General features: G+C 43.0%; 1 protein-coding gene across 2 annotated transcripts in view; it reads right to left on the minus strand.

Annotated features, from left to right (window-relative positions):
- Positions 1 to 15,321, minus strand: part of TRIP13 (thyroid hormone receptor interactor 13) — a 215,378-nt gene that overhangs the window by 17,673 nt on the left and 182,384 nt on the right. For both annotated transcript variants that reach the window (XR_011314029.1, XM_069730461.1), the window contains exons 10-11: positions 10,750 to 10,856; positions 1,429 to 1,582 (exon numbers count right to left, since the gene is read on the minus strand). Coding sequence is in view for 1 of the 2 variants with exons in the window: in XM_069730461.1 (XP_069586562.1) it covers positions 1,429 to 1,582; positions 10,750 to 10,856 (261 nt within the window). In the remaining variant the exon portion in view is untranslated. The remainder of the gene's footprint in view (positions 1 to 1,428; positions 1,583 to 10,749; positions 10,857 to 15,321) is intronic.

Raw genomic sequence — 15,321 nt, forward strand, 5'->3', positions numbered from 1 at the left:
ATGCACCCAAGAATGCCAGAAAGAAAGGAACAGCTTAACAATATAGGGTTAATTACCTGTAATGCCGATATAAGTCAGAGAAGGCCGTGCCTGATATGGGGTGCCTATGCTAGTCTCCCATGCCCGAGACGAGCGCCGTTTTGCACTAGCTTCTTCAGTTGGGGCGTAGACTAGTTAGAAAGGCATTGGGGTGGTTTTTATGTGCAGTGCCGTGGAGTGAAACCCGGAAGTGTCACCGGAGAGTTCAGAGATGCGCGCGCATACAGGGCCGTCCCACCCTACCAAGAGGACCCACTGGATGCGCACCGTGACACGCAGTGGAACGCACTGCGGTCACGTGGATCGGCGCCGCCAGAAGGTCAGAGGGGGCATACGGAACCTGCGCGTGCGCAAAAGAACTCCCAGGACACGAAGAAAGAGGAAGAAAAAATATCGCACTGGCGCCTGCGCAGTGGCTACGGGACACTCAGAAGAAAGGGGGAAGTATAGACGCCGTCACCTGCACAGACAGTAAAGACTAGTACTCGGTCGGCGGTAAAAAGAATTATATAACTACCAGAGGGGCAGGAGAAAAAACATTTGGAAGAAGGTATCTTAATCAATGTACAAGAATAAATGTTGAAATAACGGCAGTGAAGGGAAAACACAAAAAGTGAGGGGACTACAAGTCCGGTGGTATTTTACACCCCCCCAATCATACTTTCTTGTTTCTATGTGAATTTACTTATTTATTAAATAAAATTAATATTTTTTAATAATCTATTTCTTATCACTTCTTTCTCATATGGTATTCCATATCAGAATATGTATTTATTATTGTCGAAGTGACCTCAGCGGTAACGAATTAGGACTATGGGAATAATCACTTCCTCTTGCTGTCCGATATGTGTGAAGGCGGCAGGGCAGCACGGTGGTGCAGTGGATAGCACAGCAGCCTTGCAGCGCTGGAGTCCTGGGTTCAAACCCCACTAAGGACAACATCTGCAAAGAGTTTGTATGTTCTCCCCGTGTTTGCGTGGGTTTCCTCCAGGTTCTCCGGTTTCCTCCCACATTCCAAAGACATACTGATAGGGAATTTAGATAGTGAGCCCCATCGGGGACAGCGATGATAGTGTGTGAAAACTGTAAAGCGCTTTCGGAATATGTTAGCGCTATATAAAAATAAAGATTATTTATAAAGATTAAGGCGGGGAAAGTGAAGCCAAGGCTGATTGGGCGCAGAAATCATGTGACAATGTGACGTAATCCCCAGGAGAGCAAGTGCCGACAGTGCTGGAACAGAGGGTTATTTTACTGGGGGCAAACATGCTGGTTGAGAAGGTAATGGACAGAGTTGCCAGAGTAATGGACAACCACTCTATATATCTGTAATATAAGGATACAGTAAGCTGACCTTATTAGAAGAAGAACATGGAAAGCGAGTATTACCTTCATAAGTTCTTCTATGCAAGAAATGTAAATGTTGAAAATTGCAGCAGGAGATGGAGGGCCAATGTATTGTTTTATATCTGCTCTGTCTACAAAGGCCATATCTATTTTCTCAGTAATGTTTGAAGTTGTCAAGATAACTACATTGGGACACCTAAAAGACAAAAAATATAACATGCATTTACTATTAAACCAACATTATATCATTTCTTGATAAAAAATACAACCTGTTTGCAATGGTGTCATTAAGTTTACAATACGGTAAAAGCAACAAAAAAAGAAAAATTATAGAAGTATTTTACCTTAACCTTGATATGGATTTTAAATGTGAAGACTCTCTAGCTCTGGGGTCAAGCATTCAGGTTTTCCACCTTACTCTGACCAACTAGTCTACCATGCAGCTCAGTTCCCAGCAGCTATCAAACTAAGTCTTCCTCTGAAATGCCGCAGAGTTAAAAACATATGGTATATGGCTGAAATAACACAGCCATTGCCTCCATGTATACATTGCCTCCATGTATCTGCAGTCAGGTTCCATTTAGTGAGGAACTGTCTCCATGTCAAAAGTGGACAGTTTATGTGCTTATTGTATTCCCACTGCCCCCCCTAAGCATTCCTTTTCTTTCTAATTAAATTTAACAAAAAGTTCAATCCTTTTTATTTAGTGCTAATTTTCATGGTTCACTAAGGGTGCCTTGCTCACAGGACTCTTTAGGAACCTGTCTTTAGGTTGCACTGAATTATTACCATGCAAGCAAAGAATCTTGAAATTAGCAGTAAATAAAATCAACAACATCTCTGGAACTGTATGACGGAGCAAAAAAATAACAAACCAAAGTAACACTGAATACCCAGGGGAGAATAAAATAAGAGCAAAAACTGGCCACTTGACCTGATGACAGGTTCTTTTAAGTGAAACAGCTTAAGTTATATTGTTTAGAGTGTACATATATATTTCTTTCACAGAGTTATTGCATGAAATTCTACAAAACAAATATATGGGCTAAAGAAAAAAAGTGCAGGTAGAGCACATACTGTAAAACAGAAGCTTATCTAAGCAGTTTACTCCCCGACTGCAGTTATGACTGTGGCAGCGGGCCATTGGGCTCAGTGGCTCACTCCATCTACATTGGCTTAGCCCAGTGAAACCTGAGAGCAGAGAAGCATTTAAAGTTTATTAAACTATTTCCACTGTGGCTTCTGCCAGCACATAGTGTGATCTACCTAAACTTTATTACAAGTCCATGGAATAAAACAAACGCTCAATTTCATTTTCTATTGCCTTCTGAACCTAAAATAACATAGAAAAATACATGAAAAGTACAAATCTTTTGCTAAATCAGAGAACCCATTTTGCCCAGTAGAGAGTTTAAAAACTGTCTGCTTCTCTCCAGGAAAGATATATATCTTGGTACCGTATTAGTCAGTGGATAGAAAAATATTTAGAATTGAGAATCCTCAGTGGTTGATACCTTTTAATGGCTAACTGAGAAGATGGTAACAAATTGCAAGCTTTCGAGACTACTCAGGTCCCTTCATCAGGAATAGACTAATAGATATTCTGAATAATCACATATTTATGCACAACACAGCATAGAAAAATGCCAAAGATAAGACAGGTGACGTGAAGCAGAACTACCATTACGTGAGTGATAAACAGTTATGTCCATAAATATTGGAACAGTTCATAGATAAGAAGTGTGAATGTTTTATTGTCCTCTAATTGGGGTCTGGTTCTATGTTATGATGACCCCACACGGTCTGAGGAACAAATTCCTTAATTGATGTAAAAAGACATAAATCCATGCGACACATTCATTCCTGCACTGAATGTCAAAGGTCATCATCAATTTATATTCCCAGACTGTTCTGTCTCTCTGCGATTTGTCTATGCCCGATGAAGGGACCGGAGTAGTAGTTTGGCTTCTCTCCACACAGCCAAAAAGGGAAATGACAGAATACTGGGTGCTAGTAGCCACCACTAAAAGAGGCTTAGTGGGGGCATAGACTAATGCACAGAGGATATTCCCCAAGCGTTTTACACTGATAACTCTGTTTACAAAGATTACCCGATCGAGCATGCATTCATAATCCCCTCCAGAACGCATTGACCGCCCACAAACCAGATCGGTACATGTACCCTGCGACATGTAGTAAGAGAGATGAGCTCTGCTTGCAGAAGTTACCAGAGGAGCCACACAAGTGAAGATAGCCCGCATGGCATACCTGAGGCAACACCTCAGTGGTGCCATAATAAGTTTTGCCAGCTGACTGCCTAGCAGGGAACACGCTTCGCGCCAAGTGGAGAGAAAATAAGGTGCTATTGTAATGTATAGAACAAAAAAACGGAGTATATAAATCCCAATACACATATTTAAAAATATACGTTTTTATTAGTCAATAATGCTATGAAAAAGTTACATCAGTAACACAAATACATATATTACAGGATAAAGTGAGGAGGAAACAGATGGTAGCGGCGAAACAGGAAAGCAATTTATTACATCCCTGGGGCTGCTGATACAAGGTCAATAATATAAGGACTCATGTAACAAATGTCACAGTCCCCCATGTATCTTTCTGTCTGCTTATTCCTCGATTGGTCAGATGCCACACTTGATTCATCAATAGAGGTTAATGATTAAATGGAGCCGGATCTGGACTGAGGTGGAAGACGTACCCTTTTATTATTATTTCTCCACCGGTACACTTTGTTGTCCTGATAATCAGAATGATCCCTTTGTAGTTTTTTAGTTTTTACTGCACCTATCTCCTGTTCCCACCTAGAGAAATCTAGGTGCACTTCTTGTTGTAATATACAGCGGCCCCCTCTTTTTACTTGTTTAATATCACTTACAAAATGGCGGCTTTCATTGTCTCCGGTGGGAGGGCTTTAGGCAGTACGCGCACGCGCCCTTGATCCTCTACTCCTGACTTCCTGGGCGGTTATCAATAGGTGCTGCACACGCATAATCTGTGACGTCACCTGGCGGATTTCCGCCCTATGTGTGTGCTGCCCTGACGACCGCCGGGTACAATGGAGCCTGATCCTGGGCGTCTGTGCGCCGGTGTGCCTGATTACATTTCCGGTATGTGCCCTATTTTATCTCTTGAGAGAGCGATCAACAAACAGACCCCTTTTGAAAAAGCAGACCGCGAAACGTGCATCAGGGGGGCTGCGTGTGGAACTAGGAGAGACATCCATACACGATGGGTAAGCTGCTTGGCATTTATATATGGTAATATTTGACCTGTTTTTTCTTGCACTGTGGCACTTTAATTAATGATTAAACTATGGGGGACTGTGACATTTGTCACATGAGTCCTTATATTATTGACCTTGTATCAGCTACCATCTGTTTCCTCCTCACTTTATCCTGTAATATATGTATTTGTGTTACTGATGTAACTTTTTCATAGCATTATTGACTAATAAAAACGTATATTTTTAAATATGTGTATTGGGATTTATATACTCTTTTTTTTGTTCTATATATATTGGGGAGTATCCTATGTTGTCCCAGAGATTTGGGCAAAGATATTGGGAGAGATATAATAATTTTCTCTCGGCCACAAGTTTATGACAATTTTTGTGAGTTTTGTGTGGAGGCTATTGTAATGTGATGCGGAATATGTTGGCGTTATACAGTGACATGTAAAAGTTTGGGCACCCCTGGTCAAAATTACTGTTATTGTGAACAGTTAAGCAAGTTGAAGATTAACCCCTTTCTGACATATGACGTACTATCCCGTCGAGGTGGGGTGGGCCCATATGACCACCGACGGGATAGTACGTCATACGCGATCTGCCGTGCTCACGGGGGGAGTGCGGCCGATCGCGGCCGGGTGTCAGCTGCCTATCGCAGCTGACATCCGGCACTATGTGACAGGAGCGGTCACGGACCGCCCCGGCACAGTAACCCCCGACACAGTAACCCCCTACTTGTTTGGACACTTCATTTAAAGATTTTTTTGTACATTCACACTGAAGGCATCAAAACTATGAATTAACATATGTTGAATTATATACTTAACCAAAAAGTGTAAAACAACTGAAAATATGTCTTATATTCTAGGTTCTTAAAAGTAACCACCTTTTGCTTTGATGACTGCTTTGCACACTCTTGGCATTCTCTTGATGAGCTTCAAGAGGTAGTCACTGGGAATGGTCTTCAAACAATCTTGAAGGAGTTCCCAGAGATGCTTAGCACATGATGGCCCTTTTACCTTCACTATGCGATCCAGCTCACATCAAACCATCTTGATTGGGTTAAGGTCTGGTGACTGGAGGCCAGGTCATCTGGCACAGCACCCCATCACTCTCCTTCTTGGTCAAATAGCCCTTACACAGCCTGGAGGTGTGTTTGGGGTCATTGTCCTGTTGAAAAATAAATTTTGGTCCAACTAAACGCAAACCGGATGAAATAGCATGCTGCTGCAAGATGCTGTGGTAGCCATGCTGGTTCATGTGCTTCAATTTTGAATAAATCCCCAACAGCTACTTTGAAGAACCTAGACTATAAGACATTTTCAGTTTCACACTTTTTTGCTAATTATATAATTCCACATGTGTTAATTCATAGTTTTGATGCCTTCAGTGTGAATTTACAATTTTCAAAATATGAAAATACAGAAAAATCTTTTAATGAGAAGGTGTGTCCAAACTTTTGATCTGTACTGTATAATATATATATATATACATACATACATACACACACACATATACATATATATACACACACCGTATATACTCGAGTATAAGCCGACCCCCCTAATTTTGCCACAATAAAACTGGGAAAACTTAATGACTCGAGTATAAGCCTAGGGTGGAAAATGCAGCAGCTACCGGTAAATTTCAAAAGTAAAAATAGATACCAATAAAAGTAAAATTGAGACATCAGTAGGTTAAGTGTTTTTGAATATCCATATTGAATCAGGAGCCCCATATAATGCTCCATACAGTTCATGATGGGCCCCATAAGATGCACAATATTAAAGTATGCCCCATATAAACCGGCATAAAGGATAATGGCCCCATAAGATGCTCCATAGACACATTTGCCCAATATAATACAGCACAAATGTTGATTATGGCCCTATAAGATGCTCCATAAGGATAATTGCCCCATATAGTGCTGCACAAACGTTAATTATGGCCCCATAAGATGCTCCATTAAGATATTTGCCCCACATAATCCTGCACAAACGATGAATATGGTCCCATAAGATGCTCCATACAGACACTTGCCCCATTTGCTGTTGCTGCGATAAAAAAAAAATAAAATTCCATACTCACCTCTCGTCGCACAGGCCCCCCGGCACTTTAAATATTCACCTTTTCGCTCTCCGGCCGCCGTTCCGTCTTCAGCGTCTTCTGCACTGACGTTCAGACAGAGGGCGCGCACTAACCACGTCACCGTGCCCTCTGACCTGAGCGTCACTGCAGAAGACGCTAAAGACGGAGCGGCGGCTGGAACGAGGAGAGGTGAATATCGCACAGCGCTCCCCCTCCCCATTACACTCACCTGCTCCTGGCGCGGTGCAGTCCCTGGTTCCCCGTCGCCCCAGCTTCTTCCTGTATTGAGCGGTCACATGGTGTGGCTCATTACAGTAATGAATATGCGGCTCCACCCCTATGGAAGGTGGAGCTGCATATTCATGACAGTAATGAGCGGTACCATGTGATCGCTCAGTACAGGAAGAAGCTGAGGCGCAGGGAGAACCAGTGACCTGCAGGGACCGCGCAAGGAACAGGTGAGTATTATTAGACAGCACCCGCTCCCCCCTGCCGACACCTGGGTATGACTCGAGTATAAGCCGAGAGGGGGACTTTAAGCCCAAATAAATGGGCTGAAAATCCTGGCGCTTATACTCGATTATATATATTCATTCCATTTGTAAATCTTTATTCATTACATAGTGGAATGTGTTGAGAACAGTAAAACCTAAAGATTATCAACATTAATCACAACTAATATCCCATGGAGGTCTGGAGTTGGAATGATGCTCAAAATCAAAGTGGAAAATGAAGTTACCGGCTGATCCAGCATCAGTGGAAATGCCTCAAGACAAGGAAATTATGATCAGTAAAGTGTGTGGCCTCCACGTGCCTGTATGACCTCCCTACCACACCTGGGCATGCTCCTGATGAGGCGGCGGTTGGTCTCCTGACTGATCTCCTCCCAGACATGGACTAAAGCATCCGCCAACTCATGGACAGTCTGTGGTGCAACGTGACGTTGGTGGATGGTGCGAGACATGATGTCCCAGAAGTGTTCACTCGGATTCAGGTCTGGGGAATGGGTAGGCCAATCCATAGCTTCAATGCCTTCATCTTGCAGGAACTGCTGACACACTCCAGCCACATGAGGTCTGGCACTGTCCTGCATTAGGAGGATCCCAGGGTCAACTGCACCAGCATATGGTCTCACAAGGGGTCTGAGGATCTCATCTCGGTACCTAATGGCAGTCAGGCTACATCTGGCGAGCACATGGAGGGCTGTGCGGACCTCCAAAGAAATGCCACCCCACATCATTACTGACCCACTGCTAAACCAGTCAAGCTGAAGGATGTTGCAGGCAGCAGATCGCTCTCCACGGCGTCTCCAAACTCTGTGGCGCCTGTCACATGTACGCAGTTGAACTTGCTTTCATGTGTGAAGAGCACAGGGCGTCAGTGGCGAATTTGCCAATACTGGTGCTCTGTGACAAATGCCAAGCGTCCTGCACAGTGTTGGGCTGTGAGTACAACCCCATCTGTGGATATCGGGCACTCAGACCATCCTCATGGAGTCAGTTTCTAACCGTTTATGCAGACACCTGCACATTTGCAGCCTGCTGGAGGTCATTTTGCAGGGCTCTCGCAGTGCTCCTCCTTGCACAAAGGCTGAGGTAGTGGTCCTGCTGCTGAGTTGTTGCCCTCCTACGGCCCCCTCCATGTCTCCTGGTAGCGCCTCCAGCCTCTGGACACTACGCTGACAGACACAGAAAACCTTCTTGCCACAGCTCGCATTGATGTGCCATCCTGGATGAGCTGCACTACCTGAGACACTTGTATGGGTTGTAGAATCCGTCTCATGCTACTACGAGTGTGAATGCACAACCAACATTCAAAAGTGACCAAAACATCAGACAGAAAGCAGTGGTACTGAGATGTGGTCTGTGGTCCCCACCTTCAGAACCACTCCTTTATTGAGCGTGACTTGATAATTTCCAATAATTTCCATGTGTTATCTATTCCATTTGCACAAAAGCATGTGAAATTGATTGTCAATCAGTGTTGCTTCCTAAGTGGACAGTTTGATATCACAGACGTTTGATAACTTGGAGTTATATTCTGTTTAAGTGTTCCCTTTATTTTTTTGAGCAGTGTATATATATATTATATATACACGCACATATATGTATACATACATAAATACATAAGTACACATACAAGTGGGGTGAATAAGTCTTTGATCCCTTGCTGATTTGGTAAGTTTGCCCACTGACAGACATGAACAGTTTATAATTTTAAGGGTAGGTCATTTTAACATTGAGAGATAGAATATTCAAAATAAAAAAAAAAAAAACACATTGTATAAATTATATCAATTCACTTGAATTTTGCAGTGAGAAATAAGTATTTTATTCCCCACCAACCATTAAGAGTTCTGGCTCCTACAGACCAGTTAGACACTCCTAATCAACTTATTACCTGCATTAAAGACAGCTGTCTTACATAGTAACCTTTATAAAAGACTCCTGTCCACAGACTCAGACTCTAACCTCTACAACATGGGCAAGACCAAAGAGCTTTATAAGGATGTCAGGGACAAGATCATAGATCTGCACAAAGCTGGAATGGGCTACAAAACCATACGTAAGACATTTGGTGCGAAGGAGACAACTGTTGATGCAATAGTAAGAAAATGGAAAAAATATAAAATGACTGTCAATCGACATCGATCTGGGGCACCATGCTGCCTATGACCCAAAGACCACCATCCCCACTGCAAGCATGGGGGGAAACATTAGGTTTTGGGGGTGTTTCTCTGCTAAGGGCACAGGACTACTTCACCGCATCAATGGGAGAATGGATGGAGACATGTACCGTAAAATCCTGAGTGACAACCTCCTTCCCTCGGCCAGGACATTAAAAATGGGCTGTGGATGGGTCTTCCAGCAAGACAATGACCCAAAACATACAGCCAAGGCAACAAAGGAGTGGCTCAAAAAGAAGCACATTAAGGTTGTGGAGTGGCCTAGCCAGTCTCCAGACCTTAATCCCATAGAAAACTTATGAAAGGAGTTGAAGCTCCGAGTTGCCAATCTTAATGATTTTGAGATGATCTGCAAAGAGGAGTGGACCAAAATTCCTTATGACATGTGTGCAAACCATATAAGGTAATGCAGTGGGGTTGGTACAGTGTGACAGACAGGCAGTGACCACAGGACCAAGTTCAAAACAAAGAGTCTTTAATGTCCAACGTACTCACAAATGGAAAACAAATGGTATCATCCGGATCGCAGCAGAGAATCAAGACAGTCCGTATATGAGACTGGTTGCCGTGGGCGACTGCACCACTGTCATGCTGGGGGGTGCCAATATTATATTATCTGGATTGCCAGTGTTAGTCTTATACTGCCTGGTGTGAAGTGGAGGTGGCGGTTGTTGGTAGAGGCAATTGGAGTGTTGATCTGTGACTATTTGGTGCTTTGGCTGTGTGCAAATCCTCATTAACCATATGGTTTTCCTTCCTTTTCTCCTGTGTTCTTGGATGTCTATGAGTGCATATTTATATGATGGTTATTTTCCTCCCTTGTTATTGTGGCTTGTGTATACACAAACTTTTACTCCCCACTTCCCTGGGTGGGGGAGAGGACAGATATAGGGCTGATTTAGGAGTTCAGCAAGGTACGTTGCCCCGCATCTTCACCATCATAAGTAATCTGGGGAGCGGTCATAGCCATAGGGACAGGGAAGGAACCGTTGGTCCAGGGTAATCAGACAACAGAGCTCTGACATATGCATTGATAAGACCAGCTGGAGAAGTTTCACATACACTACAGATTATGTGAGATCAGATAGCTGGCGACTAAAGAATGACCCATCATTAGAAGACAGAGGTCCTTTCTACAGGAATTCCATGAAAAGACCAGTACTCACTTCATCCATAAAAAAAGTTTTTATTACAATAAAAATAAAATCAGGAACAATTCACACAGCAGGACTCCATGAGAAATAGAGGGAAACAATAAAAAGACAAGGCAACACATTCTGACCTTTGCGGTCCTTAATCACAGCTTGCAGCAGGGTTTCAAAGAGTACAAAACACATACCTTTTTATTTGATCTATCTGAGTTAGAACAGCATTCACTACACGAATAGCGTCAGAAGGTTCAGTGCCAGCTCTAGATGCACTTCGTGCTGCAGTAAGGCTTTCAACCTAAATTTGAGCAACAGATTAAGTTTTGTAAATCATAAATTATGTAAAGTTCATTTGTTCAGATTGGCCTACCGCCTCAACGCATTAACCTAACTATCCCTGTGTGGCCCATTCAAAAAAACACAAAAGAAACAAAAAAAAAACATAATTGGGTTCCTCGCATCATGTTCTCATACACTTTATGCAGTATTAGCCCTCTGTGTCTATACTGCTACATACTTAGGCAGTGAACTGGTTCATGCAGCTTTACATGAACACCTGAGCCTTACACTATGGCTGGTCCAACTAACTAAAGCAATTGTTACCATCCACCTCTCGTCTCCCCTTTTCCTCATAGTTTGTAAGCTTGCGAGCAGGGCCCTCATTCCTCTTGGTATCTATTTTGAACTGTGATTTCTGGTATGTTGTAATATCTATTGTCTGTACAAGTCCCCTCTATAATTTGTGAAGCGCGCCGGAATATGTTGGTGCTATATTAATAAAAATTACTATTATTATTATTTTACCCTAAATTAAGGGTTTTTTTTTTAACCCCTTAGTGACAGAGCCAATTTGGTACTTAATGACCGAGCCAATTTTTACAATTCTGACCACTGTCACTTTATGAGGTTATAACTCTGGAACGCTTCAACGGATCCCGCTGATTCTGAGATTGTTTTTTCGTGACATATTGTACTTCATGTTAGTGGTAACATTTCTTCGATATTACTTGCGATTATTTATGAAAAAAACGGAAATATGGCGAAAATTTTTAAAATTTTCCAATTTTCAAACTTTGTATTTTTATGCCCTTAAATCAGAGAGATATGTCACAAAAAATAGTTAATAAATAACATTTCCCACATGTCTACTTTACATCAGCACAATTTTGGAAACAAATTTTTTTTTTGTTAGGAAGTTATAAGGGTTCAAAGTTGATCAGCAATTTCTCATTTTTACAACACCATTCTTTTTTAGGGACCACATCACATTTGAAGTCATTTTGAGGGGTCTATATGATAGACAATAATGAAGTGTGACACCATTCTAAAAACTACACCCCTCAAGGTTCTCAAAACCACATTCAAGAAGTTTATTAACCCTTTACGTGCTTTACAGGAACTGAAACAATGTGGAAGGAAAAAATGAACATTTAACTTTTTTTTGCAAACATCTTAATTCAGAACCATTTTTTTTTATTTTTACATGTGTAAAAACAGAAATGTAACCATAAATTTTGTTATGCAATTTCTCCTGAATACGCCAATACCCCACATGTGGGGGTAAACCACTTGTTGGACGCAACACAGAACTTAGAAGTGAAGGAGCACCGTTTGACTATTTCAATGCAGAATTGGCTGGAATTGAGATCGGATGCCATGTCACGTTTAGAGAGCCCCTGATGTGCCTAAACAGTGGAAACTCCCCACAAGTGACACCATTTTGGAAACTAGACCCCTTAAGGAACTTATCTAGATATGTGGTGAGCACTTTGAACCCCCAAGTGCTTCACAGAAGTTTATAACGTAGAGCCGTGAAAATAAAAAATCGCTTTTGTTTACACAAAAATGATCTTTTCGCCCACAAATTTTTATTTTCACAAGGGTAACAGGAGAAATTAGACCAATAAAGTTGTTGTGCAATTTCTCCTGAGTACGTCGATACCCAATATGTGGGGGTAGACCACTGTTGGGCGCACCGCAGAGCTTGGAAGAGAAAGAGTGCCGTTTTACTTTTTCAATGTAGAATTGGCTGGAATTAAGATCGGACGCCATGTCGCGTTTGGAGAGCCCCTGATGTGCCTAAACAGTAGAAATCCCCCACAAGTGACCCCATTTTGGAAACTAGACCCCCCATGGAACTTATCTAGATGTGTGGTGAGAACTTTGAATGCCCAAGTGCTTCACAGAAGTTTATAATGCAGAGTTGTGAAAATAAAAAATATATTTTTTTTCCACAAAAAATATTTTTTAGCCCCCAAGTTTTTATTTTCACAAGGGTAACAAGAAAAATTGGACCCCAAAAGTTGTTGTCCAATTTGTCCTGAGTATGCTGGCACCCCATATGTGGGGGTAAACCACTGTTTAGGCGCACGGCAGAGCTGGGAAGGAAGGAGCGCCATTTTGGAATGCAGACTTTGATAGAATGGTGTGTGGGCATTATGTTGCGATTGCAGAGCCCCTGATGTACCTAAACAGTAGTAATCCCCCACAAGTGACCCCATTTTGGAAACTAGACCCCCAAGGAACTTATCTAGATGTGTGGTGAGAACTTTGAATGCCCAAGTGCTTCACAGAAGTTTAGAATGCAGAGTCGTGAAAATAATTTTTTTTTTTTTTCACAAAAAAGATATTGTAGCCCCCAAGTTTTTATTTTCACAAAGGTAACAGGAGAAATTGGACTGCAATAGTTGTTGTCCAATTTATCCCAAGTACGCTGATGCACCATATGTGGGGGTAAACCACTGTTTGGGCGCACGGCAGAGCTCGGAAGGGAAGGAGCGCCGTTTTGGAATGCAGACTTTGATAGAATGGTCTGTGGGCGTTATGTTGCGTTTGCAGAGCCCCTGATGTACCTAAACAGTAGTAAACCCCCACAAGTGACCCCGTTCTGGAAACTAGACTAGATGTGTGGTGAGAACTTTGAATGCCCAAGTGCTTCACAAAAGTTTATAATGCAGAGTCATTAAAAAATAAAAAATAAAAAAATTTCCACAAAAAAGATTTTGTAGCCCCCAAGTTTTTATTTTCACAAGGGTAACGAGAAATTGGACCCCAGAAGTTGTTGTCCAATTTATCCCGAGTACGCTGATGCCCCATATGTGGGGGTAACCCACTGTTTGGGCGCACGGCAGAGCTCAGAAGGGAGGGAGCACCATTTGACTTTTTGAGCGCAAAATTGGCTGTCGTGTTTGGAGACCCCCTGATGTACCTAAACAGTGAAAAACCCCCAATTCTTGCTCCAACCCAACTCCAACACACCCCTAACCCTAATCCCAACCTGATCTATAATCCTAATCACTAACCCTAACCATAATCACAACCCTTACCCCAAAACAACCCTAATGTCAACCCTAACCATAACCCTAATCAAAACCCTAAATCCAACACACCCCTAATCCTAATCTCAACCCTAACCTCAAACCTAACCCTAATCCCAATACACCCCTAATCACAACCCTAACCTTAACCCTAATCCCAAGCGTAACCCTAATGCCAACCCTAACCCTAATACCAACCCTAATCCAAACCCTAACCCTAATCCCAACTCTAACCCTAACTTTAGCCCCAACCCTAGCCCTAACTTTAGCCCCAACCCTAACCCTAGCCCTAAGGCTACTTTCACACTTGCATCGTTTGGCATCCGTCGCAATCCGTCGTTTTGGACAAGAAATGGATCCTGCAAATGTGCCCGCAGGATGCGTTTTTTTGCCCATAGACTTGTATTGCCGACGGATCGTGACAGATGGCCACACGTCGCGTCCGTGGTGCACTGGATCAGTTGTGTTTTGGCGGACCGTCGGCACAAAAAAAGTCCAATGAAACTTTTTTTTGTACGCCGCATCCGCCATTTCTGACCGCGCATGTGTGGCCGTAACTCCGCCCCCTCTTCCCCAGGACATAGATTGGGCAGCGGATGCGTTGAAAAACTACATCCGCTGCCCACGTTGTGCACAATTTTCACAACGTGCGTCGGTATGTCGGGCCGACGCATTGCGACGGCCCCGTACCGACGTAAGTGTGAAAGAAGCCTAACCCTAAATTTAGCCCCAACCCTAATCCTAAATTTAGCCCTAGCCCTAACCCTAGCCCTACCCCTAGTTAATTACCGGCGATCGCAAATGCGGGGTGGGTAAAAAACCCCCCAAATCATGTTCTCTGGGGTCTCGGCTACCCCCGGCAGCCGAGACCCCGGAGAAAATCCGACTCTGGGGGACGCTATTCACTTTTTCCACAGCGCCGTTAATTAACGGCGCTGTGGTTTAAGTACCCTTAGCGGCCGCAGTTAATAGGCGTATCGGCAGTCGCTAAGGGGTTAAACAATGCATATCGGCTAATATTTTTTTTTTACTTGTGCATTCCCCACATCCTAGCATCTTTTACACTAAAGAGATTCAGCTTTAATCTCATATTGCAGAATGTAAAGCCGATTCAAGCACATACAAAGGGCAACATGAACCAGAGTCTGGCTGCATTATCTTAGATGTGTAAATTTTACTCCAGACAGGGATTAAAGGTACCGTCACACTAAGCGACGCTGCAGCGATACCGACAACAATGTCGATCGCTGCAGCGTCGCTGTTTGGTCGCTGGAGAGCTGTCACACAGACAGCTCTCCAGCGACCAACGATCCTGAAGTCCCCGGGTAACCAGGGTAAACATCGGGTTACTAAGCGCAGGGCCGCGCTTAGTAACCCGATGTTTACCCTGGTTACCGTTGTAAATGTAAAAAAACAAACACTACATACTTACATTCCCGATGTCTG

The sequence above is a fragment of the Ranitomeya imitator genome, chromosome 6 (genome assembly GCF_032444005.1).
Source record: "Ranitomeya imitator isolate aRanImi1 chromosome 6, aRanImi1.pri, whole genome shotgun sequence".
NCBI lineage: Eukaryota > Metazoa > Chordata > Amphibia > Anura > Dendrobatidae > Ranitomeya > Ranitomeya imitator.